The 27,531-nt window shown below is 38.5% G+C and overlaps 1 protein-coding gene across 5 annotated transcripts in view; it reads right to left on the bottom strand.

Moving 5' to 3' along the window:
• The window catches only part of LOC131899574 (phosphatidylinositol-binding clathrin assembly protein-like), a 48,625-nt gene extending 21,858 nt beyond the window's left edge, over window positions 1-26,767 (bottom strand). For all 5 annotated transcript variants that reach the window (XR_009376101.1, XR_009376102.1, XM_059251074.1 and 2 more), the window contains exons 1-9: window positions 26,542-26,767; window positions 25,406-25,548; window positions 22,758-22,833; window positions 21,569-21,671; window positions 21,317-21,410; window positions 21,103-21,214; window positions 20,749-20,855; window positions 20,081-20,122; window positions 3,725-3,804 (exon numbers count right to left, since the gene is read on the bottom strand). Coding sequence is in view for 3 of the 5 variants with exons in the window: in XM_059251074.1 (XP_059107057.1) it covers window positions 3,725-3,804; window positions 20,081-20,122; window positions 20,749-20,855; window positions 21,103-21,214; window positions 21,317-21,410; window positions 21,569-21,671; window positions 22,758-22,833; window positions 25,406-25,548; window positions 26,542-26,620 (836 nt within the window). In the remaining 2 variants the exon portion in view is untranslated. The remainder of the gene's footprint in view (window positions 1-3,724; window positions 3,805-20,080; window positions 20,123-20,748; window positions 20,856-21,102; window positions 21,215-21,316; window positions 21,411-21,568; window positions 21,672-22,757; window positions 22,834-25,405; window positions 25,549-26,541) is intronic.
• Window positions 26,768-27,531: the final 764 nt, after the last annotated feature.

Below are 27,531 nucleotides of genomic sequence, written 5' to 3'. Positions count from 1 at the left end.
AAACAGAAGAAACCCTACCAAACTCCTTTTATGAGGCTACAATTACTCTGATACCCAAACCACACAAAGATGCAACAAAGAAAGAGAATTACAGACCAATCTCCCTCATAAACATTGATGCAAAAATACTCAGTAAAACATTGGCAAACTGAATCCAAGAACACATCAAAAAAATTATCCACCATGACCAAGTAGTCTTCATCCCAGGGATGCAAGGATAGTTCAATATATGAAAATCTGTCAATGTAATACACCATATAAACAAACTGAAAGAAAAAAAAAACACATGATCATCTCATTAGATGCTGAAAAAAAGTCTGTGACAAAATCCAACACCCTTTCCTCATAAACGTCCTGGAGAGATCAGGAATACAAGGAACATGCCTAAACATAATAAAGGCAATTTAGAACAAGCCAATAGCCAACATCAAATTAAATGGAGAGAAACTCAAAGCAATTCCACTAAAATCAGGAACAAGACAAGGCTGTCTACTTTCTCCATATTTATTCAATATAGTACTTGAAGTTCTAGCTAGAGCAGTAAAAAAACAAAAGGAGATCAAGGTGATGAAAATTGGAAAGAAAGAAGTGAAACTTTCCCTAGTTGCAGATGATATGATAGTATACATAAGTGACCCCAAAAATTCTCCCAGGGAACGCCTACAACTGATAAACACCTTCAGTAATGTGGCAGGATATAAGATTAACTCACAAAAATCAGTAGCCTTCCTATACATAAATGATACATAGGCTGAGAAAAAAATCAGAGAAACATCACCCTTTACAATAGCCACAAATAATAGAAAATACCTTGGGGTAACTCTAAGTAAACTAGTGAAGGACCTGTATGACAAGAACTTTAAGTCTCTGAAGGAAGAAATCAAAGAAGATATCAGAAAATGGAACGATCTCCCATGCTTATGGATAGGTAGGATTAACATAGTAAGAATGGCAAATTTACCAAAAGCAATCTATAGATTCAATGCAATCCCATCAAAATCCCAACACAATTCTTCACAGACCTGGAAAGAACAATACTCAACTTCATATGGAAAAACAAAAAACCCAAGATAGCTAAAAGAATCCTGTACAATAAAGCCACCTCTGGAGGCATCATGATCCCTGACCTCAAGCTCTACTATAGAGCTATAGTAATAAAAACAGCTTGGTACTGGCATAAAAACCAACATGTCAACCAATGGAATCGAATTCAAGATCCTGACATTATTCCACACACCTATGAACACCTGATTTTTGACCAAGAAGCCAAATCTGTACAATGGAAAAAAGAAAGCATCTTCAACAAATGGTGCTGGCATAACTGGATGTCAACTGTAACACGAATCTTAAAAGTCTTATTAATAAAAACAAACATGGGGCCAGGTATTGGGGTAAATTCTGAAAGATCAGAGAGACAGAAAAAGCCACAACTAACCTTACCTCACCAACTTCTCAGCTGATCCCGTTTCCCCAGACTGGAAGCCTCTGAGTCCTTTTCCAAATGGATCTCAACTGAACTGCTAAAAGCCTAAAAGCTTAAAAGCCTAAAAGTCTCTCCTTCCTGGTCCACACACCTTATACTTTTCTGCTTCCTGCCATCACTTCCTGGGATTAAAGGTGTGTGTCACCATGCCTGGCTGTTTCCAGTGTGGCCTTGAACTCAGATTGGATCTCTGCCTCCCAAAAGATAGGATTAAAGGTGTGTGTGCCACAATTTTCTGGCCTCTATGTCTATCTAGTGGCTGTTCTGTTCTCTGACCCCAGATAAGTTTATTATGATGCACAATGTATTGGGGGACAAAAGATCACCACAGTCAACATGTACAAAATTGCAAATAGATCCATATCTATCACCATGCCTCAAACTCATGTCCAAGTGGATAAAAGACCTCAACATAAATCCAGTTACACTAAACCTAATAGAAGAGAAAGTAGGAAGTAGCCTGAACACAGGAGACCACTTCCTAAATATAACACTAGTAGCACAGACACTGAGAGCAATTAATCAATGGGACCTCTTGAAACTGAGAAGCTTTTGTAGGGCAAAGGACATGGTCAATAAGACAAAACGACAGCCTACAGAATGGGAAAAGATCTTCACCAACCCCACATTTGACAGAGGGCTGATCTCCAAAATATATAAAACAAACAATCCAATTAAAAAATGGGCCATAGAGCTAAACAGACTTCTCAACAGAAGACTCTGAAATGGCTAAAAGACATCCTTAGTCATCAGGGAAATGCAAATCAAAAGGACTCTGAGATACCATCTTACATCTGTCAGAATGGCTAAGATCAACAATAATAAAGACAGCTTATGTTGGAGAAGATATGGAGCAAGGGGTACACTTCTTCACTGTTGGTGGGAGTGCAAACTTATATAGCCACTTTGGAAATCAGTATGGCAGTTTCTCAGAAAATTAGGAATCAGTCTTCCTCAAGACCCAGCTATATCACTCTTGGGCACATACCCAAGGGATGCTCAATCATACCACAAGGACACTTGCTCAACTATGTTCATAGCAGCATTATTCATAATAGCCAGAACCTGGAAACAACCTAGATGCCCCTGAACTGAAGAATGGATAAAGAAAATGTGATACATATACACAATGGAGTACTACTCAGCAGTGAAAAACAATGCCATCATGAAATTTGCAGGAAAATGGATGGAACTAGAAAAGATCATCCTGAGTGAGGTAACCCAATCTCAGAAGGACAAAGATGGTATGTACTCACTTATAAGTGGATACTAGATATAAATCAAAGGATAACCAGACTGCAACCCACAGCTCCAGAGAAGCTACCTAACAAGGAGGACCCTAAGAGGGATGCATGGATTACCCTGGAAAGCGGAAATAGATGAGATCTCCATGAGTAAACTGGGCATGAGGGATGGGCAGTGGAGGGTAGAGGATGTGGGATGAGAAAATAAAGGAATGGGATGGTCGAGCTAGAACAAGGAAGGAGTGGGAGAGCAATGAAAGACATATCTTGATAGAGAGAGGAGCCATTATGGGGTCAGGAAGAATCCTAGCGCTAGGGAAATTCTCAGAAATCCACAAGGACGACCCCAGCTTAGACTACTAGCAATAGTGGAGAGGGTGCCTGAACTGGCCTATCCCATTAATCAGATTGGTGAATACCCTAACTGTCATTGTAGAGCCTTCATCCAGTATCTGATGGAAGCACCAGGCTGAGCTCCAGGAGTTCAGTGGAAGAGAGGGAGGAAGGATTATATGAGCAATGGGGTTCAAGATCATAATGGGGAAATCTACAGAGACAAGCTACTGAACCAAACTCAAAGGAACTCATGAACTTTAGAGTGACAGCTGTAGAACCTCCATGGGACTGGACTAGGCCATCTGCATATGGGAGACAGTTGTGTAGCTTGGTCTGTTTGAGGGGCCCCTGGCAGTGGGATCAGGATTTATCCCTGGTGCATGAGCTGGCTTTTGGGGGCCCATTACCTATGGTTGAATATTTTGCTCATACTAGATTCAGGGGGAGGGGCTTGGTCCTGCCTCAACTAAATGTTCCAGGCTTTGCTGACTCCCCATGAGAGCCCTTACCCTTTTGGAAGAGGGGATATTTGGGGGGGGGGTGGAGGGTAGCGGGAGGAGTGATGAGTGGAGGATCTGTGGGTGGTATGTAAAACGAATAAAAACAATTTCTTAAATTAAAAAAAAACAATTGACATAAAAAAAGATATTTATTAGCTTACCTATAAGGAGACAGTATGTCATTTTTCAATTCCAAAGAAGCTAAATGCTGTTTTAGTGCTTCAATTAAACTGTGTGGTACCTAAAATATTATTATAAAATATTTGTTCTTTCATATACTTAACAAATTTATAATCTATCTTATAAAATGATTAATAAGACAATTCTATAAATATTATTGCTACATGTAAATTCATTATTAAAAGCATCATGTTATAAAATCAGAATTTATTTTTAAAAATAATTTATTTTATGTACATTGGTGTTTTGCCTGCAGGTATGTCTGTATGAGGGCATAGGATCTCCTAGAAGAGGAGTTACAGACAGTTATGAGCTGCCCTGTGGGTGCTGAGAATTGAACCCTGGTCCTCTGGAAGAGAAACAGTGCTCTTAAAGACTGAGCCCTCTCTCCAGACCCATAATATCTGATTTTCAAATCAGGCTTTGAAATACTCTTTTAGGGCTGTGTCCCAGACCCCAACATGGGTGGAGATCCCCCTGCTCATAGCTAATAGACATATCAGAGGTGTAGCAGGTGGCAATTAATACTCAGGTGTCAGTCCACTAGAAGTTCAACTCTCTAATGGGAATGTCTTGGTCAAGCAAGGTTTATGAGATTGACTTCAGAGTGTCTTTTGCTTCTGTTGTGCCTTTGGTATCTGATATTATGTACATGGTATGGTGAATTCTCCACTACCTGTACTGTAATGTGTCTATCTCAATCTTATGGGCATTTATATCTATGGAGTATCTAGAAGATGACTCCTTCTTAAGTTGTATTGTCCATTTGATATCTATAATGTTAGCTTACACAGAGTTTGATAACTAAATATGAATTCAAAGAAATATTACACAAGTCAGGAATTATAAGTACCCGAGAACTGCTTTGTATCATAGCTCAGGCTGACTTAGGAAAATAGTCATATTTTCAGCTACTAAAACAGCTTTTCTACCATTAGCTGATTTAAAGCCTCAAAGTAAGTTCAGATTAGCCCAGGTTCCCTGCTAATGGGTTTTAAGGTAGATATTCCCCAGGGGAAAAAAAAACAGTCCAATTCACAAGGACATACTGAGCTATCTGGCTAGGACATAAATACAAAAAAGCCCAATTGTTGTTAGCTGACAAATGAGTAAGTCCTTACACCCATTCCTGACCTCAAATTGTGAAAAATATATTCTGACTAGCTAAGGCTACAGAAAAACTTGACTCTGTAGCCCCTAATGAGGGATGCAGGTGTTCTCAGATCATTAAAAGCTACATTTGGGATGCAGATATTCTCAGATCATTAAAAGTTACATACAGGACAAAAAGTACATTTTAAGATTTAAGCACGATATTGCCATAGTATCTTGAAGAATACAGACTTAAGCTAAAAGACAAATGGTTTCTCAGGAATGCTGGCTTGAGCCTTAGAAGGATTATGGACTCATTGCCTGAAGACTCAACACTCGCCAGTTACCCACTAATTGCTGGGAGTTAGTACAAATGTTTACATAGTCTTGGTTTCTTGTCATTTACTTAAGAAATGGAATGTAACCCTCAAATGTAACTGCTGCATTTGCCTGAAAGTTTCTGTTGGATATTTGTAGCTGTAAAGAACAAAGAGATAAGGACCAAGGAGAAAGAACATCATGAATGCTACAGGATTATGAGATTCAACATGAGAGAATAAAGACAGTAACCTTCAAAATGTGTGTGAGTTTTTTTCCCTATTCCCCCAAAAGCCCTCAGATGAAATAGTCTTAGCTTCACAATGCCATGGATTCCTTACAAGCCCTGTATGCAGCCTTGGAGCTGGTTATCTAAGACTGCAATACCCCCCCCATTCAATCAGAGGCCACGCAGGCCACCAGAAGTCCAGCGTCCAACTCGAGTGGAGACCCTCTGCTCAGTCACAGGCTACACCAAACAAAGGATCAGAAAGGAAACAGAAAGCAAGGAACAAAATACACATCCAACATAGACAAACCCAGAAATCAGCACCTAGACCTATAATCACCCCAAACTGAGATTTCTAGATGAAAGCTTAAAAACAAAAACAACAGTCAAGGCAATATGTTACCATCACCAAAGCCTAACTATCCTGCAACTGCAAGACCTGAATATTCCAGCACAGCTGAAACACAAGAAAAATAGACCTTAAAAGCAACTTTATGAAGATGATAGAGGCCCTTAAAGAGGAAATGAATAGATCCCTTCAAGAAAGGCAAGAACAAACAAACAAATATTTGAAGGAAACAAATAAAACTGCTCAAGACCCAGAAATGCAGGGATGGTTCAACAAATGAAAATCTGTCAATGTAATCATATAAACAAACTGAAAGAAAAAAAACACATGATCATCTCATTAGATACTGAAAAGCCTTTGACAAAATCCAATATCCCTTCATTATAATGGTCTTGGAGAGATCAGGAATACAAGGAACAAGGGGCAATTTACAGCAAACCAACAGCCAATATCAAATTAAATGGAGAGAAACTTGAAGTGATTCCACTAACATCAGGACCAAGACAAGGCTGTCCACTCTCCCCATATTTATTCAATATAGGATTCAAAGTTCTAGCTAGAGCAATAAGACAACAAAAGGAGATTAAGAGGAAAAAAATTGGAAAGGAAGAAGTCAAACTTTCCCTATTTGCAGATGATGTGATAATATACATAAGTGGCCCCCAAAATTCTACCAAGGAACTCCTACAATTGATAAACACCTTCAGTAATGTGGCAGGATACAAGATTAACTCAATCAGTAGCCCTCTTATATACAAATGATAAACAAGCCAAGAAAGAAATCAGAGAAACATCACCCTTTACAATAGCCACAAATAATAGAAAATACCTTGAGGTAACTCTAACTAAGCAAGTGAAGGTCCTGTATAACAAGAACTTTAAGTCTTTGAAGAAAGAAACTGAAGAAGATATCAGAAAATAGAAAGATCTCCCATGCTCATGGATAGGTAGGATTAACATAGTAAAAATGGCAATCTTACCAAAAGCAATCTACAGATTCAATGCAATCCCATCAAAATCCCAACACAGTTCTTCACAGACCTGGAAAGAAAATACTCAATTTCATATGGAAAAACAAAAAAACCCAGGATAGCCAAAAGAACCTGTATAATAAAGCAACCTCTGGAGTCATCATGATCCCTGACCTCAAGCTCTACTATAGAGCTACAGTAATAAAAACAGCTTGATATTGGCATAAAAACTGACATGTGGGCCAATGGAATCAAATTCAAGATCCTGACATTAACCCATACACCTATGAATACCTGATTTTTGACAAAAAAAAAAGCCAAAACTGTACAATGGAAAATAGAAAGCATCTTCAACAAATGGTGCTGGCATAACTGGATGTCAACATGTAAAAGATTGCAAATAGATTCATATCTATCACTATGCACAAGACTCAAATCCAAGTGGATCAAAGAACTCAACATAAATCCAGTTACATTGAACTTGATAGAAGCAAAAGTAGGGAGTAGCCTAGAACGCATTGGCACTGGAGACCACTTCCTAAATATATCATCAGTAGCATAGACACTGAGAGCAACAATTAATCAATGGGACCTCCTGAAACTTAGAAGCTTCTGTAAGGCAAAGTACACTGTAAATAAGACAAAACAACAGCCTACAAAATGGGAAAAGATCTTCACCAATCCCACATCTGACAGAGGGCTGATCTCCAAAATATATAAAAAAATCAAGAAACATAAAACATATACATAAAATAGCAAACAATCCAATTTAAAAATGGGCTATCGATGTAAATATAAAATTCTCAACAGAAGAATCTCAAATGACTGAAAGACATTTAAGGAATTGCTCAACATCCTTAGTCATCAGGGAAATACAAATCAAAACGACTCTGAGATATCATCTTACACCTGTCATAATGGCTATGATAAAAAACACTGAAGACAGCTTATGTTGGAGAGGATGTGGAACAAGGGGAACACTCCTCCACTGTTGGTGGGAGTGCAAACATTTTACAGCCACTTTGGAAATCAGTATGGAAGTTTCTCAGAAAATTAGGAATCAATCTACCTCAAGACCTAATGATACCACTCTTGGGCATATACCCAAGGGATGCTCAATCATACCATAAGTACACTTGCTCAACTATGTTCATAGCAGCATTGTTTGTAATAATAAGAACCTGGAAACAACCTAGATGGCATTCATCCAAAGAATGGATAAAATGTGGTACATATACACAATGGAGTATTACTCAGCTGTAAAAAAAACAAACAAAAAAAACAATGCCATCATGAATTTGCAGGCAAATGGATGGAACTAGAAAAAATTATCCTGAGTGAGGTAATCCAGACTCAGACAGACAAACATGGTATGTATTCACTCATAAGTGGAAACTAGATGTAAAGCAAAGGATAATCAGACTACAACCCACAGCTCCAGAGAAGCTAGGTAACAAGGAGGACCCTAAAAGGGATGTACAGATTGCCTTGGGAAGTGGAAACAGAGGAGATCCCGACAAGCAAACTGGGGATGGGGGGGCAATAGAGGGTAGGAAATGGGGCATGAGAACATGAGGGAATGGGATGGTTGAGCTGGGGGAGGGACAGAGTGGGAGAGCAATGAAAGAGATATCTTGATAAAGGGAGACATTATGGGATAAGGGAGAAACCTGATGCTAGGGAAATTCTCAGAAATCCACAAGGACGACCCCAGCATAGACTACTAGCCACAATGGTGAGGGTGCCTAAACTGGCACATCCTGGTAATCAGATTGGTGAATACCCTGTCATCATAGAGCCTTCATCCAGTAACTGATGGAAGCAGATGCAGAGATCCATAACCATTCACCAGGCTGAGCTCCAGGAGTCCAATGGAAGAGAGGGAAGAGGTATTATATGAGCAAGGGGTTGGGGGGTCAAGATCATGATGGGGGAAATCTACAGAGACAACTGAACCAAGCTCAAAGGAACTTACAAACTTTAGAGTGACAGCTGTGGAACCTGCATGGGACTGGACTAGAGCCTCTGCATACAGGAGACAGTTGTGTAGCTGTGTCAGTCTGAGGAGTCCCTGGCAGTGGGATCAGTATCTATCCCTGGTGCATGAGCCGGCTTTCTGGATCCCATTACCTATGGTGGGACACCTTGCTCACTCCTGATAAATTGGTGAGGGGCTTGGTCCTGCCCCAACTGAATATACCAGGCTTAACTGTCCCCCATGGGAGAACTTACCCTGTTAGAGGAGGGAATAAAGGGATGGGAAAGGCAGAGGGGAGAAGCAGGAGGAGGGATGTGAGAGGGATCTGTGGTTTGTATGTAAAATGAATTTTAAAAAACTTCTCAGGACCTGAAAATGGAAATAGAAGCAATAAAGAAAACACAAATTGGAAATTCTGGAAGTGAAAAATCTAGGTAAGCAAATAGGAACTACAGAGACAAGTTTCACCGTCAGAATACAAGAGATAGAAGAAAGAATCTCAGGTGTTGAAGATACAATAGAAAGAATATATATATGAGTCAAAGAAAATGTTAAATCTAAAAAAATTCCTAGCACAAAACATTCAGGAAATCTGGGACAATATAAAAAGACAAAACTTAAGAATAATAGGAAGAGAGGAAAGAGAAGAATCCAAATTCAAAGTGATTTTTCTTTTCAACAAAATCATAGAATAAAACTTTTCTAATCTTAAGGAGATGCCTATAAAGATACAAGAAGCATACAGAACACCAAATAGATTAGACCAGAGAAGAAAGTCCCCTCATCACACAATAATCAAAACACTAAACACGCAGAACGAAGAAATAATATTAAAAGCTGCATGGGAAAAGGCCAAGTAACATATAAAGGCAGACCTAGAATTACACCTGACTTCTTAATGAAGATTTAAAAGCCAGAAGGGACTGGACAGATGTGTTTCACACTTTAAGAGACCACAGATGCCAATCCACTTTACTATACTCAGCAAAACTTTCAGTCACTATAGATGGAGAAAACAAGATATTCCAATGTAAAGTCAAATTTAATCAATATCTATCTACAAATCCAGCCCTACTGAAGGTACTAAAAAGAAAGCTACAACACAAGGAGGTTAACTATCCCACAAAAACATGGGAAATAAATAATCTCACACCAGCAAAACAAAAAGAAGGGAAACACACACACACATATACACACACATACACACACACATCATCATCATCATCATTATCACCACCACCACCATCACCACGAACAACAACAACAACAAAGTAACAGGAGTTAACAATCAATTGTGATGATATTTTATTTGTGCTTTAACAAATAAAACTTATCTGGGGATTAGAGGACAGAGCCAGCCACTAGATTAAACACTGAGGCAAGACAGTGATCATACCCTTAATCCTATTACTTGGGAGGCAGAGATCCAGATGGATCTCTGTGAGTTCAAGGTTACACTGGGAACAGAGCCAGGCATGGTGGGACACACCTTTAATCCCAGCACTTGAGATCTCATGCCTTTAATCCCAGGAAATGTCATGGCTGAGTGGAGAATGGTATATAAGGCATGAGGAGACAGGAACTAAGCAGCAGTTCAACTGAGACCCTCAGGGGTGAGGACTCAGAGTCTTTCAGTCAGAGAATTCATGGAAACAGGATCGGCTGAGGAGTTGGCAAGGTGAGGTTGGCTGTGGCTTGTTCTGCTTCTCTGATCTTTCAGCTTTCACTCCAATATCTGGCTCTGAGTTTTCTATTAATAAAACCGTTTAGCAATTCGTGTTACAATCAATGGTCATTGATATGCCTCAATATGAATGAACTCAATTCCCCAATAAAAAGGTACAAGCTAACAGAATAGATACAAAAACAGGATCCGCCGGGTGGTGGTGGTGGTGGTGGTGGTATGCCTCAATATGAATGAACTCAATTCCCCAATAAAAAGGTACAAGCTAACAGAATAGATACAAAAACAGGATCCGCCGGGTGGTGGTGGTGGTGGTGGTGGTATGCCTCAATATGAATGAACTCAATTCCCCAATAAAAAGGTACAAGCTAACAGAATAGATACAAAAACAGGATCCGCCGGGTGGTGGTGGTGGTGGTGGTGGTGGTGGTGGTGGTGGTGGCGGCGGCGGCGGCGGCGGCGGCGGCGGCGGCGGCGGCGGCGCACGCCTTTAATCCCAGCACTCGGGAGGCAGAGCCAGGCGGATCTCTGTGAGTTCGAGGCCAGCCTGGGCTACCAAGTGAGTCCCAGGAAAGGCGCAAAGCTACACAGAGAAACCCTGTCTCGAAAAACCAAAAAAAAAAAAAAAAAAAACAAAAACCAGGATCCATCCTTATGCTGTGTACAAGAAACACACCTCAACATCAAAGATAGATATTACCTCAGAGTAAAGGGTTGGAAAAAGATTTTCCAAGCAAATGGACCTAAGAAGCAAGCTGGTGTAGCCATTCAAATATCTAACAAAGTAGACTTCAAACCAAAATTAATCAAAAGAGACAGGGAAGGACACTCCATACTCATCAAAGGAAAATCCACCAAAATGATGTTTCAATTCTTAAAATCTATTCCCCAAATGCAAGGGCACACATGTATGTAAAAGAAACATTATTAAAGTTTAAAGCACACATCAACCTTCACACATTGGTAGTTGGAGACTTCAATATCCCACTCTAACCAATGAACAGGTTATCCAGACATAAACTAAACAGAGAAACACTGGAGCTAACAAACATTATAAACCAAATGGACCTAACAGATATCTATAGAATATTTCACCCTAACATGGAAGAATATATCTTCTTCTCAGCACCTCACAGAACTTATTCCAAAATTGAGCACATACTTGACCACAAAGCAAGTCTCAACAGATACAAGAAAATTGGAATAACCCCCTGCATCCTATCAGACCACCACAGGTTAAAGCTGGATTTCAACAACAACACAAACAAAAGAAAGCTTACAAACTCATATAAACTGAACAACTCTCTACTGATAAAAACTGTGTCAAGACAGAAATAAAGAAATAAAAGACTTTCTAGAATTCAGTGAAAATAAATACATAACATATCCAAACTTATGGAACACAATGAAAGCAGTGCTAAGAGGAAAGTTCATAGCACTAAATGTCTTCATAAAATAATTGGAGAGATTTAATACTAGCAACTTAACAACACACCTGAAAGCTCTAGAATGAAAAGAAGTAAGCACACCAAAGAGGAGTAGATGGCAGGAAATATCAAAGTCAGGGCTGAAATCAAGAAACAAAGAGAACAATACAAAGAAGCAGTGAAACAAAGTTGGTTCTTTGAGAAAATCAACAAAATAGACAAACCCTTATCCAAGCTAACTGAAAGACACAGAGAATATCTAAATTAACAAAATCAGAAATTTAAAAGGGGATTATAATAACAGACACCAAGGAAATCCAAAGAATCATTAGATAATACTTAAAAAAGCCTGTACTCCATAAAATTGGAAAATCTAAAAGAAATGGATAATTTTCTCAATAGAAACCAAAGTTTAATCAAGATCAGATAAGCAATTTAAAAAGACCTATAATCCCTAAGGAAATAGAAGCAGTCTTTAAAAGTCTCCCAACTAAAAAAACTGTTTTAGCACAGATTTCCACCAGACTTTCAAAGAACTAAAACCAATACCCCTCAAATTATTCCACAAAATAGAAACAGAAGGAACATTGCCAAATTTATTTTAAGCAGCCACAGTCACCCTGATACCCAACCACACAAAGATTCAATAAAGAAAGAGAATTACAGACCATTTTTCCTATGAAAATAGATAGAAAAATACTCAATAAAATACTGGCAAGCAGAATCCAATAAGACATCAAAATTATCATCCACCATGACCAAATAGGTTTCATCCCAAAGAAGCAAAGATGGTTTGACATATGAAAATCAGTCGATGTAATTCATCACTTTAAAAACCTGAAAAAATACATAATCAACTCATTAGATGCTAAAAAAGCCTTTAACAAAATCCAACACCCCTTCATGATAAAAGTCTTGTCGAGATCAGGGATACAAGTTGTACACTGTGAAGATGTATTTTTGCCAAGCGCCTTCTTATTGGTTTAATAAATAGCTGAATGTCCAATAGCTAAGCAGGAAGAGGTTAGGTGGGACTTCAGGGCAGAGAGAAAAGAAGAGGAGATGAATCTAGGTGGGGGAGAGATGCTAGAGGAGATGGAGAGAAAGAAGGACATGCAGGAGAAGAGGTAAAAGCTATGAGCCACATGGCAGCATGTAGATTAATAGAAATGGGTTGATTTAAGTTATAAAAGCTAGTTAGAAATAAGCCTAAACTCAGACTGAGCTTTCATAATTAATAATAAGTCTCTATGTCATGATTTGGGGGCTGGTAGTCCAAGAAAGTCTGCTACAAACATACCTAAACTACTTTGAGATTCCATCTTACACCTGTCAGAATGGCTAAGATCAATAAATAAAGTGACAGCTCATGCTGGTGAGGATGTGGAGCAAGAGAACACCCCTCCATTGCTGGTGGGAGTGCAAACTTGTACAGCCACTATAGAAATGAATCTACCTCAAGATCCACCTACACCACTCTTGGGCATACACCCAAAGGATGCTCTATCCTACCACAAGGACGCTTGTTCAACTATGTTCATTGCAGCTCTATTCATAATAGCCAGAAACTGGAAACAACATAGATGTCCCTCTACTGAAGAATGGATAAAGAAAATGTGGTACATTTACAAAATGGAATATACCCAGCAATTAGAAAATGCCATCATGAAATTTGCAGGCAAATGGATTGAACTAGAAAAAAATCATCCTGAGTGAGGTAACCCAGACCCAGAAAGACAAACATGGTATGTACCCACTTATAAGTGGATTTTAGCTGCTAAGTAAATGATAATCAAGGAACAGTCCACAGACAGAGAGAGGCTAAGTAACAATGAGGTCTCTGGCTGTGGAGGGCGAGACACATAGATCTTTCTGGGAATGGGAAATAGAATAGATTTTGCAGGTGGACTCGGGGAGAGTGGGGATAGGAATTGCAGGGATCAAGTGTGGGGGAGTGGAGGGAGAGAGTACTGGGAGAGATGACTGGGATTGGAGGGCATTTGAGGGATGATGTGGAAACCTAGTGCAATGGAAGCTCCCTGGAATCTACAAGGGTGATCCTACTAATGGAGGACACAGAGCCTGAACTCTTTATCTTCTGTAGCCAGACAAGGATTCCAGTGGAGGATCTGGGACACCAACTTATCCACAAAACCTTCAGCCTACAATTGTCCTGCCTGAAAAATATGTTGGGGCAATGGTAGTGCAGAACTTGTGGGAGTAACCAACCAATTATTGGTCTAATTTGAGGCCCATACCATGAAAGGGAGCCCATGTCTGACACTACCTGGATGACCAGGCACCAGAAAGTGGATAGCCCAGAGACCTGACTGTCCAAAAAATAAATCAATGAAATGATTCCTAATGATGTTCTGCTGCACTTACAGATCAGTGCCTAGTCCAGTCATCATCAGAAAGCCTGCTCCCTGCAGTTGAAGGGAATGGATGTAGAGATGCACAGCCAAACTTTTAGGTGGAGAGAGAGCACATGTTGGAGGTCTCCATTAGGTCCCACCCCTTGGAGCTTGGGAACTCCATGGAAGAGGGAAAAGAGGAATTTTGGGAGCCAGAGGAGTAGAGGACACAGGGAGAGCATGGCCAGTAGAATCAACTAACCCAGGGCTCATAGAACTCACAGAGACTGAAGTGGCAATCACAGAGCCTGCATGGGTCTTCTATGTCCTCTGCATATATGTTATGGTTATTGACTTGGTGTTTGAGGAGGACTCCTGACAGTGGGAATGGGTCTGGTGTGTATGACTTCTTTGCCTGCTCTTGGGACTCTTTTCCTCCTACTGTATTGCTTCATCCAGCCTTGATGTGAGAGTTTGTCATGGTTTGTTAGGCAGTGTTCAGTTGATGTCCCTGGGAGGGCTGCTCTTTTCTGGGCGTAGATGATGGGGGGTGGGGGGTTGGATCTAGGGGAGAGGTGAAGTGTGGGGAACTGGGAGTAGTGGAGGGAGGGGAAGCTGAAGTTGGGATGTATTGCATAAGAGAAGAATAATTTAAATTTTTTAAAAGAAATACTATTTTAGAAACAACAACAAATATAGAGTTTTTCTCTGTTTTGTTCAATGTTAAATTTTAAGTATTTGGCACACAGTCCATGCTTAACTAATATTTGCTGAATAAATGTAGATGTAGCTTTAATTATCCATTTCCATTAAAAATGGAAAGTGAAGACTTCCTCTCATAGAAAATTAATTCCCCACCAATGTCCTGTGTAGCTTTAATTATCCATTTCCATTAAAAATGGAAAGTGAAGACTTCCTCTCATAGAAGATAAATTCCCCACCAATGTCCTATATTGGATAGATAAAATTGGTTCACTGGAAGAGAAGAGATTTGGGAGTAAAGATAAATGATACAAACTGCTGAGCTGGCTGGAAGATTTAGCAAAAGAACTGGTTACAGTGGTATAGATATGGCTCAAGGACAATTCCCAAAGAATAAATTCAAAACTTTTCAGTATTTGAACATGTTGGTTGGAAACATTTTCGGTTTGATTTGGTTTGGACAGTTCACTGCCAGTTGTAAATCCAATGGAACAATTCCATGTAAGCTTAATAGGCACAATTGTCAGAAGGTGCTTAGAAATCCAAAAAGTTAAAAGCAGCAAGTGCTTTGCTTGCAATGGGTGAGAGTGACACTATAAGACCTCCTTCATTAGACATGTTGTCACTCAAACCATGGAGACATTGTGGTGACTGGTAAAATTCACTTGGGCAAACTTCGTGGCAGAGCCAGCCATCAGATCCCCGTGTTTGTACCCTGGAACTGTGACAGGCAATGTGGATCAGATACATGATATCTGAACTATTTTAGCAAAAGATAAAAAAAGTGTGTCTGACTGCAGACTGAGCAGATCCTTTGTAAAATTAAATGCAAGAAGTAGTAGCTGAAAGAATTTTCCTCCTCAGAAAAATAAGATCTGAAGGGATTTCTCAAGTGGTGGCCAGCTTAACTTCCATCCACTCTGAGCAAAACCTGTTAAAAGTACAATTTAGCCACAAAGGAAGACTTTAACAGCTCTCCATGGAATCTAGAAGTTAACAGTCTGAACTAGTACTTTGTTTTTTCAGAGACCTCTGTCAAGAACACTGACCATGGAGCACAAGGTGGAGCTAACCTCACTCTCACAGTCTTCTGCTCCACTCTTCCACCTAGCCCAGAATTTTTCATTCCATTCCAGGGTTTCCAGAATACCTGAGACAGCCAGTTGACTGGGGAGTTCAGCCAGCTGAAGGCCTTGACAGAAGATTTTCTGTACTGGCTGGGAGCCAAGGGCCAGGGGTCTGATAAGGAAGCTCTTACAGTAAACAGGGCTCCTTTGCATAGAAATGCCTGAGGATCTGCATGAGCTTCTGCCAATAAGACCCTCATCTGCTTCTTGTGAATCTTCAATGCATGTACTCCACTTTTCTAACACAAGTATCCTAGGGACCAGCACTGAGGTAAGAAGAAAGAGATGGGTAGCCTAGTGGGAGATGGGGCCCTCCACTTGGGTATTCTTCCTGGCAGATGTCTCCTTAGAATTCACGTTGCACATACTGGTCAGTTTGTGTGTGGTGCAACAATGGTTGAGGTTGTAGTTTTCAGGAAAGGTTCTCCTTGCTGCCCTCAGGACCTCCACAGAACAAGGAATGCCAATGTGAATAAAAACCAAGGCAGTAAAGTCAAGTCTGCAGACATCAAGCCATGATTCTAGCCTTTGTTTCACTTTTCTCAGGAACTAGGAGGCTGGGGTCCTGTCTCTCTTTTATCTTTTCCTGTACTAACCTAAACATTCTTATTTAATCTTTGTCTCCCTGCTAATGGGATCATCTGACTGCTCATTAAGGAAGCCTGGTATTATTTCAAACAACAGTGGTTCTCACTGTGAACCTTTAGGGTAAGGATGCCTGAAGGGATGGCTGTGAATGTTCTAAATAACCAAATTTTCCCAGAAACTTGTCAGCTTCCTTGCTGGAGATGATACAGATGCCTCTACTTCACAAATTCCATTCCCCATCAGGATCTGTATTACCTTCCACCCTGGCTTCTAGACGTATAACTGTAGCTAAATCTCATTAAACATTAGTTGAAAAGTTAGACATAGTAGCACAGGCCTGTAATGCCTTCACTCAGGAAGGCTGATGCAGGAGGTTCATGACTTGGAAGACAGTCTAGGCTATATAGTGAATTCCAGACTAGTATGGGCAACTTAGTAAGACTGTCTCAAAAAAGAAAAATTGAAAATTGACTAGATTTAAAGTTTTATATATGTGTAAAGACAGGTGATAGATTCATATGTAGATGCACATGTGCATGCGTGCGTGAATGTGTGTGTGTGTATGTGTGTGTGTGTATGTGTGTGTGTGTGTAATAATACTAGGAAGAAGACCATCAGAGGAGAAAGAAGTCTTCCTGGAGGGAGGGGAAAAAAAGAAAAGAGCAATAGGATATATGCGACATAAAAGCAGAAGAGTAGCTACTGGAGGGAGGAAGGAGACCAGCAGGAGGGAGGCAGGATGATGGGGAAGTAAAGTGAAGGAAATTTCAACAAAAACAAAATGTATATGAAAAGGCCATAATGAAACCCATTACTTTGTATGTTAATTTTAAAAGAACATTTTAAGAATGTCATGGACAGACAGGCAGATAGAAGGGTTATTGAGGTAGCTGTGGCTTGTTCTGCTTCTCTGATCTTCCAGCATTCACCCCAATACCTAGCTTCAGATTTGTTTTTATTAATAAGAACTTTTAAGATTCATGCTACATCTGGCGCCCAACATTCGTGGTACAAATTCAAAAAAAAGCCTCTTGCCTGTGGCCTTGCGGGCCCAAGCTCAGACCTGAGCTACACTCAGCCAGTTGTGGTGGCACACTGGTTGGATTCACTGAAGGAGGAGGATCCTGAGTTTGAGGCCAACCTAAGAGAAGCTTTGCCCGGGGCCGAGCCACAAACAGTGGTGGGACCATGGAGGCAGTGGCTGCTGCTCTGAGTTGCTGGCTTCTTCTCATCGTGTTGGTGACTGCGGTGATGCTGCTACCTGGGACAAAGGGTTTAATACTGCTTGTTCAGAGAAGAATTGCCAGAAACATCGTGTTACAAGAAAGCATAAACAAAGGTCAGTTTGGAAAAGTTTGGCAAGACAGATGGTGGGGAGAAATTGCTGTGAAGACTTTCTCTTCTAAAGAAGAACATTCATGGTTCCCAGAGACAGACATTTATCAGACTGTGATTGCTCCAAACCACAGAAGAGGCAAAAAAAAAAACAACAACAACAACAAAAAAAAAAAACAACAACAACAAAAAAAAAAGTCTTCAGAGAACCAATGACCATGCCTAACACTAACAGTGACTTTGAAATCTTCAAAAGGATGATGGGACCCCACAACGATGATTCCACATGGACTATAATAAAGCCATTAAGCTTATTAACACCATGGAAAGATCAGCTTTGGACTACAAAGTGCTCAGGACAATTTCGAAATTGCTAGCTGAGATGATCCAGCCTGACAGACTACTTAAACAAGGACTTGAGACAAGCCCTGCACTTTCTCATTATGCAGGGACTGGACAAATGATACAGGACTTGACAATTAACCCCAAAATTTTCTTTTTAGGATCCCCTAAAGATGTCTTCACCCCAAGAAAGCAGAAAGTAATTTTCAGAAAATGACGCCCACATTCCCAAAAGGTGGGATGGGAGGTTTTTGGTCATTTAATGAGTTTTGGATATTGTCATTGTTTACAATGGTTGGTTACAAGTTGTTAATTGTTAATGGTCAGGAAAAAAGCTGAACATGGATATTAGATTAAGAGGTTTTGTTTTAAAAAAAGGAAAAAGAAAGAAGAGAATATAGATATGAGGTAGATCATTGACTCTACTCTGAGAAAAAAAGATAAAGAAATAATAGGATAAATGGGTCGATCACTGAATCTACTCTAAAAAGAAAAAAGAGAAGATATAAAAATGACAAAAGGTAGATTACTGAATCTATTATGAAAAAAAGAGAATATAAATATAATAAGATTAAAAAGGGAGATTATTGAATTTACTTTTAAAAAGGAACTACTTGTTTTAAATAGGATAAGTAATGAACTTTTTTTGTCTGAGTTTATCAAATGTTACTAGACTGGACATTGTTAATATATATGATGGAGTTTTTATCTGAATCTGTCAAATGTTAGTGGACTAGACATCGTTAATGTAATTCTTGACTGTATATATTGTATATACTTATTGGATAGTTTTTCTTGTATTAGTTATAAGCTTTTTTGAAAAATTTTAGACAAAAAAGGGGAAGTGTGGTGGTATTGTGTTCCCCAAAATATTGTGCACCCTAATAAACTTATCTGGGGTCAGAGAACAGAACAGCCACTAGATACAAAGGCTATAAAATGGTGGCACTTACGCCTTTAATCCTAGCATTCCAGAGGCAGAAATCCCTCTGGATCTCTGTGAGTTCAAGGCCGCATTGGAAACAGCCAGGCATGGTGACACATGCCTTTAATCCCAGAAAGTGAGCCTTTAATCCCAGGAAGTAAGGGCAGAAAGCAGAAAGGTTTATAAGGTGTGAGGACCAGGAACTAGCCTGGTTAAGCTTTCAGCTTTTCAGAAGCAGTTCAGCTGAGATCCATTTGGATGAGGACACAGAGGCTTCCAGTCTGAGGAAACAGGATCAGCTGAGGAACTGGCGAGGTGAGGAAGCTGTGGCTTGTTCTGTTTCTCTGATCTTCCAGCTTTAACCCAATACCTGGCTTCAGATTTTTTTTATTAATAAGAAATTTTAAGATTCATGCTACAGGTTATTGATATTGTTTAGTGGTACAAAACTTGACTAACATGTAAGAGGCCTTGAGTTCAATCCCAAAACAGCCCACAACATGAAAGTAAAAAAGTATTGCAAAAATAATCCCTTCCAAAAGAACATTATAAATTGGTGTTAAACTGATTCTTAAAGACACAAAGGATATAAGGGTGATTATCCCCATCTCCATCAAAACTACTTAGCCCCAGTTTCTGGGGAGGGAAAAAGCCTGAGCTCATTTGATTCTTACTGTTATGGGACAGTCACTAACATTCTACCTCTTTGCAGTTGTAAAAAATAACCATCTCTGTCCACTCAAAAAGCATGGTCTAACTATTATACCAGGAGACACTATGTGTGTGTACTTGTAACTTCTAGATAAATCAAAATATACACACATCATTTTATGACAAAAGAGACTCCGATGATGACTAATACAGTAGACATGCAAATACAAAAAGTCACTTTAAATACAATATGCCACTGACTGACCTGAGAAAGATATGGAATGTCTTTCCGCTCAACTCCAAATTCCTGAATTCACAAAAAGAGAGGGAAAGCATACATATAACTGTAGGGAGTATTAATAAAAAATTAACAGATATGCTATTGTGTATATGTAAAAGAGAAAGTACCTCAAGAATATATCTTTCTGGATTAAAAAAAATGACCAGGCAAACATATGTCATATACATTTGAGCACAAAATTATACTTAACCTAAGGATAGATTCTAAAAGAAAAGGCCTGCCTGTATTGAGTCTTTGATGCTTGGGGAAGAGATAAATTGCATATTAGCTAACATGCAAATGTGTTATTTCAAGTAGAAGTCAGCCACTATTCATACTGTTGTTCTTCTTATTGATAATTTATGTTTCTTGTCTTTGATTTTTAGACGTTTTCCTGTCAGTTATCTAGGACTGATTCATCTTGTTCGGCTTGGATTACTCTGAGCATGAGGGAAAACATAGGCTTACCTTTGCTATTATTTCTTTCTCTCACTCACCAAAGACCTGTTTTGTCTATTGCCCAGTGCCTGGAAAGATTTATGTCATATATATTTTGATCAAGTTTTGAAATTACTGCTGATAGTAGAATAAAGGTGATACTAAACTAATACAGAAAGCAACAGAAAATCCTTGGATATAAATGAATTTCTAACCTCTGCAACCTTTAGGAATTCTGTCAGTTTGGCTGTTCTTCCAAGAAATTTGATGTAAATATCCAAACTTTCCTTGCATTGGTTCTTCCTCATGTTAAAATAATTGTCTAAAAATAGAAATAATAGATAACACAAGAGAAAAGCAAGAACTGCATTAATTTATCTTAATGTATAATGTACTGGTATTTTATTATTTTAAAGTACATAGCCTTCAACGATCTCCTATTTTGGATCTACAACAAATATAAATCTAAATATAGAAATAAAAGAAAAAAATTTTTTACAAATAAATTATACTTGACCAAAATTTCTTTTAAAAATAATTTAACTTTAAAAAAAGAAGTTTTAACTTGCCTAAAAGATTAAGGATCCCTTCATTATAAGCTGAAAAAAGACGAAGAGAATCTTTAAAGAGTAGTATAAAAGCAGACTGTATGATCCCATTAGTTAGTTGGTCAGGATTTGCCTAAAAAAGAAAGAATTATCTAATTACCACAACAGTTTAAGATGATTCTTCCTCCCGGATACAGTTAATTATTCCACTTATTAATTTTCTTAAAACTCTTACATTAAAATTAAGAAGAGCATCAAATTGGGTTTGAATGACTGGAAGTGTGTTTAGAAGCTCATTGGTATTCATAGTTCTCATCACACCATGTGTCCTACAAAAGATAAAGGAATATCATAAATATCAGCAATTAAGAGTTTGAGAAGCACTATGACATATGTATTTTAAAATAGAGATGTGTTATTTTGTGAAAATTTCAAAGTCAACTACATGTGTTTAGTGTTTACCTACAAATTAGTGATATTTACTGACCCTCTCTTGATTTTTGTGATGTCAGATGAGATCATTCTGTATGCGAGCGACTTTTCATTCAGGTACCTGCTATATCGTCTGATGAATGTTGACATAGTATAACCTAAAAATGAGGTATGTTATTTCCAAATCAATGATATTATTTGCAATATGTTAACAAATGTGACAACTTCAGTCTACTTCACCTGTATACTTCAATAGCCTTGAAGTATAAAAGCTAGACATTATTTCATTAATCTGACAATTCTCAAACATTCTGTTAAAGATTATTTTTTACTTCTTTAAATCATTGATATCACCATTTATGATGTGTTGATGGTGACATTATTGAACAGAAGAAATAATTGAATTGTATGAGCTTCTTTCATGTGTTCAATAAAAACTATTGTAAATTCTTACCATTTCTTTACTGTCCCAGTCTACTCCTACCACCTCTCCTCAACTTTCATGCCCTCAGCAAATAATCCTACCCCACACTTCACAGAGAAACCAGGAAAAGACCTTAGTAGAATGTTAACGTCTAGCTTCTCAGCCTTCAAATGTACCATGATTTATTTATTCATCCAATTTATTAATTCACTGAACAGTTTGTCGTTGAGCACCTACTACAAGTCAGGTCTTGTTCTAGGTGCTGAAAGTTCAAAAAGTTCAGCTCTTATACACTTCTGATGTGAAATGACAAAAGGTAATGATCCCAAAACAAAACAAAACAAAATGACACAGCTAGTGAGAAGTGGACTAAAGAAAACTCAAAGAGGGAAGTAGCATAAAGAAAAGGATGTGGGACAATTTTTGGTAGACTGGATATAAGGCTTCATTGAGCAAAGTCCATTAATAAGCTAGTAAGTGCTCAAATTTGTGTCAATGAATTAAGGGATTATTTACCTCCAAAAAATTCTCACCACATCACATCCTTAATAATTTAGAAGCATTTTCTTAACAAGGAATAGTTTTCAGATCTTTTCCTTCTTTGTCGAGTAGAAATATTTCCATCAAAGACTCTTCTTGGTGGGCATGGTGGTGCTCACCTTTAATCCCAGAACCCAGAAGAGAGAGGCAGACAGATCTCTGTGAGTTCAAGTCCAGCCTGGTCTACAGAGTGAGTTCCAGAACGCCCAGGGCTGTTACACAGAGAAACCTTGTCTCGAAAAAACAAAAACAAAAACAAACAAACAAAGATTCATCTCACCTTCTATGACACTTTTATCCAGGAAGTTGTGTAAAGTAAACAAAGAACTTCGAGAGGCAAGATGTTGAATAAAACGCTGTCAAACATAATGTACCAAATTTAGTTTTTGTATCCAGATGAATTTCATTAATGATTTTAATTAAATGTTTTGCCCTCAAGACTTTCTGTCTAACCACCTCTCTCTTGGTTTTTTGATTCATTCTAAATTGCAGAACAATACAAAAATAATGATATATCTGTGTATCTCACTAACTAGAAATACCAGCTGTTTTTTTTTTCTGTATCCACCTCAAGGTTAATTTTATAAGAGAAATGAAACAACCAAATGTGGTGATGCACACCTTTAATTCTAGCATTCGAGAGGTGCTGAATTTAAAGGTGCAGGTGGATCTCTATGAGTTAAAGGCCAGCCTGTTTACATAGTGATTTCCAGGCCAGCCAAGGGCTTCATAGTGAAGACTCTGTCTCAACCCTCCCCACAAAAGAAGAATGGAACATTACAGTTAAATTGCCTTTGACCCATCCTCAAGATCTGTTTCTTTTTCCTCCTAGATACAAATATAGTATCATAATTTTAAAGTCTTTGCAATCTATTTTCTTAGAATTTCATATGCATGTCTTCCATGGACAAATATTATGCATATTTTAAAAATTTACCTAAATAGGGCCTGTAAGACAGCTCAGTGGGTAAAGGAATTTGGCATCAATCCTGATGACTTGAATTTGATTCCTTGAACCCACATGGTGAAAAGAGAACCAATTCCCAAAAGCTGTCTTCTCATCTCCATCTGTGCACTGTTTGTATTATACATACTATAATATATATAATATGTAAATATATATAAAACGGTTGCCTAAATGGTATTGTTCATTAAATATCATTCTAAAATTTGTTTTTAGGCAAGCAAGATGGCTCTGTTGGTAAAGGCACTTATTGCCAAGCTTGACCATGCACATACACAATAAATAATAAATGTAAAAAAATTAAAATTGTTTTCTATATTAGAATTGTTTTTGAGATCCAGCATTCTTAGTAAACATCACATTTGATTTAATACTAAATATGTTGTAATGTGCTCATTATATTACCTTTTCTATAATTATATGTTCTTATGATTAGCTTTATGATATCTGTCCTATCAAAATGCTATAAAAACAGCCACCTACATTTTATTTAGCTTTAAATTTAATGCTGAATATTTCATCTTTGAGGAAATGATTTTATATATATGGTAAGATAAGGACATCATTCTTTTTTTTAGTATTCACTTGGGTTGATAGACTTTATTTAAAATTGACCCCTCTATAATTTCCTCACATTTTTAGTGCTACTAATCTCTTTTGTAAGTATGATTCTTGTTCTGAGATATCGATTATGATACATATATATGTTTTACTTTAGAGATACTATCCTGTGTAGTTACCATTACTTTATACTAAATATCAAATTACAACCAATTTCTAAATATTAATTTTAATCTAAGACTTACTGAAATTATGAATTTTAAGTAGAAAAAAGTAATTTAATGTTATGGACTATTTCAGCTGTTCTGTGGAGTTAAAATATGTATATGGAAAGAAATAGGCATGTGAGCATATAATACCATCAGGTGTCCAGTCTTTCTCAAAAAGTAAAGCAGTTATGCAGTAATACATTTGTGGGAAGGGGGTCCCAGTCTAAATAATCTGAAGAGGGCTGGAGAGATGGCTAAGCAGCTAAGCACACTGGCTGCTCCTGCAGAGGACTCAGGTTCAATTCCCAGCACCTACATGGTGTTTTACAACCATCTGTGACTCCAGTTCCAGGGAATCCAACACCCTCTTCTGGCTTCTGTGGACACTATATGCATGTGGTACAGTGTGGTGATGTTCCCCAATATATCATGCACCCTAATAAGTTTATCTGGGGTCAGAACAGAACAGCCACTAGATATAGAGGCCAAAAAATGGTGGCACACATGCCTTTAATCCTATCACTTGTGAAGCAGAGATCCATTTGGATCTCTGTGAGTTCAAGGCCACACTGGAAACAGCCAGGCATGGTAACAAGAGCCTTTAACCCCAGGACATGATAGCAGAAAGGTATATAAGGTGTGATGACCAGGAACTAGAACCTGGTTAAGCTTTTAGGCTTCTAGCAGCAGTTCAGCTGAGATCCATTTGGATGAGGACACAGAGGCTTCCAGTCTGAGGAAATAGGATCAGCTGAGGAACTAGTGAGTTGAGGTAGCTGTGGCTTGTTCTGCTTCTCTGATCTTCCAGCTTTAACACAATACCTGGCTCTGGGTTTTATTTTATTAATAAGACTCTTTAAGATTCATGCTACAGTACAGAGACATACATTCAGGCCAAACACACATAAAGAAAGAAAACTGAATAATCTGAAGAGTAATCTAAATATTCAATGTCCACTCTATTATGTACCTTATTACCAGTGGTTATTTTAGCAGTGCATAAGTGGTATATTTCCAAGAATACTGATTTCAAAGGTACAATCATAATTTAAAGAAAAAGTGTGATTAACTTATTTTACCTTCCACTAATAGAAGTAAAAGGTAGTGAGACCTTTTACAAAAACATTTTGCAGTTGTCTGTTTATGGTTCTTTGTAATAGAAGGAAAGAAACACTGCACATGAACAACACTAACCTCATTTCCATTAACCATGAGGTGATGTATGGTGACCAGGGCTTTGAAGACCACCACCCAGCTGCTGCTCCTAGCTTTTTCAGAAAGGACATTAGCCAGATGTTCAACACTCATATTTGTTTGGTTTATGTACTGTAGTAGACCTAATCAGAGATGGTGAAAGCATTAAAATACAGGTTGAGAAATAATTTTCAATTCACTTCATATTGCTAACCTTTTTATTTTACTATTTGATGCACTCATTCATTTTCTCTCTCTCTCTCTCTCTCTCTCTCTCTCTCTCTCTCTCTCTCTCTCTCTCTCTCTCTCTGTGTGTGTGTGTGTGTCTGTCTGTCTGTCTGTCTGTCTGTCTCTGTTTCTGTCTCTATATCTATCTATCTCTCATTTGGAGTGGGTTAATATATATTTCCCTAGAATTCATTATCTGGCCTCCCCATAGTAATATATACACATAAATACATGTATATTTTTGTTAATGTCATTACAAGCAAAAATAGGAAATGAGACCCTTCTAAGAAGCTAGAGGTTTTGGTGTTTTGTTTTATTATTGAGACAGCATCTCATGCATATGATAGACTAGTTTCAAATTCACTATGTACCTAATAATTCACTCCTGATCCTTCTGCCTCTACCTCTGAGTTCTGGAATTACAACTGTGCTCCACCATGCCGGATTTATGCCAGTATATGATGCTGAGAATCAAACCTGGGGTTTCATAACACTAGAAAAGCACTCTACCAACTGAGATACATCCTCAGTCAGAAGTTGACATTCTAATTCTATCATCTTATGTCACTAGTCTAAATTATTTAAATACTTTTTAGTACTCTAGAATTTGGTATTAAAAAGTCATTGGTGCTGGGCCTTCTGGCACATGTCCGTGATCCTAATACTAGAGAGGCTGAGGCAGGAGAATTGGAACAAGTTGGAGGATAGACGGGGCTACAAACAAGATTCTGCCTCAAAATACCAAAACCCAAGACCAAAACAAAACAGAAACAAACCCTCAAGTGGTTCTTCTCTGCTTAGTAGAAGGTATGAGCAGTGATCTGGGGCTTTCCCTCATGGGGTGTTGAGGGAGGGGCTGGGGAAAAGAAGGAAAGGGTCTCTGGTAGAGGTGGCAGCCTCCTACTCACTGGCCAGATGCTTTGGCTCTGGTTCCATGGGCTCATCGGTGGTCGCCCCAAGGGCAGCCTTGGACACAGATGATCCCATGTTCAAGTTGGAGTCTCCGAAAGACTGTTACCACAAGAATGACTGCACAACAGAGATGGCTGTGGTGTCTGTTCCCTCTTCTTCCCGACCAGCGGGGACCAGCACCCTGGGCAAAGGACCAGCAGTCCCTGCAGATGACTGTTACTAGATGACGGTTCCTTTGTGTCACATGACAGAGTTCCAGCATTATGAGGTAGATTTTGAACTTGTAGAGCACCATATTTAAACTTGTAAAGCACAGGGATTCTGGAAAAATGCCAGGAAAGATGGCTGCTAGGCCTGAAAGGGTAGTATGGGGGTATTTGTTTGAGCTCTGAGGACAGGCTCTGGACTTGTAGCTAGCATCTCAGCAGAAGTGGAGAGTTAATGACAAAGTAAGCAGACAGAATTTAACTGCTGCTAACAATAATTTTTCTTCTGTATGCTCACATCTAGTTACTCCCACACACAATATGTTGCATATCCAATAACTCTCTTTTAAATCTTTCATTACTCTTCACGTTGTGGTTATATTTTTCCATTAAACCTTTGAAGATATTCACAGTAATTATAATAACTGCTTTAAAAATGTTTGTGGGGCTGGCGAGATGGCTCAGCCATTCAGAGCACTGATTGCTCTTCCAGAGGACCTGTGCTCAATTCCCAGTCATAGTGGCTCTCAACTGTAAAGTACCAGGGGATCAATTATGAATTTCTGGCCTCATTGGGCACAACAGGTGCATGATGGACAGACATACATTTAGGCAAACACACACATAAAATAAAGATAAATAAAATCTCAAAAAAAATTAAATGTTCATTTGCTAATTCTATCATCTTTGATATTTTTGTATGTTTTGATTAATGTAATTTTTTCCTTATGTATAATCACATTTTTCTGCTTCTTCCTATACCTACTAGTTTTGATTTTG

Source organism: Peromyscus eremicus, chromosome X (assembly GCF_949786415.1).
Source record: "Peromyscus eremicus chromosome X, PerEre_H2_v1, whole genome shotgun sequence".
NCBI lineage: Eukaryota > Metazoa > Chordata > Mammalia > Rodentia > Cricetidae > Peromyscus > Peromyscus eremicus.
This window is presented reverse-complemented; position numbering and strand designations above follow the sequence as displayed.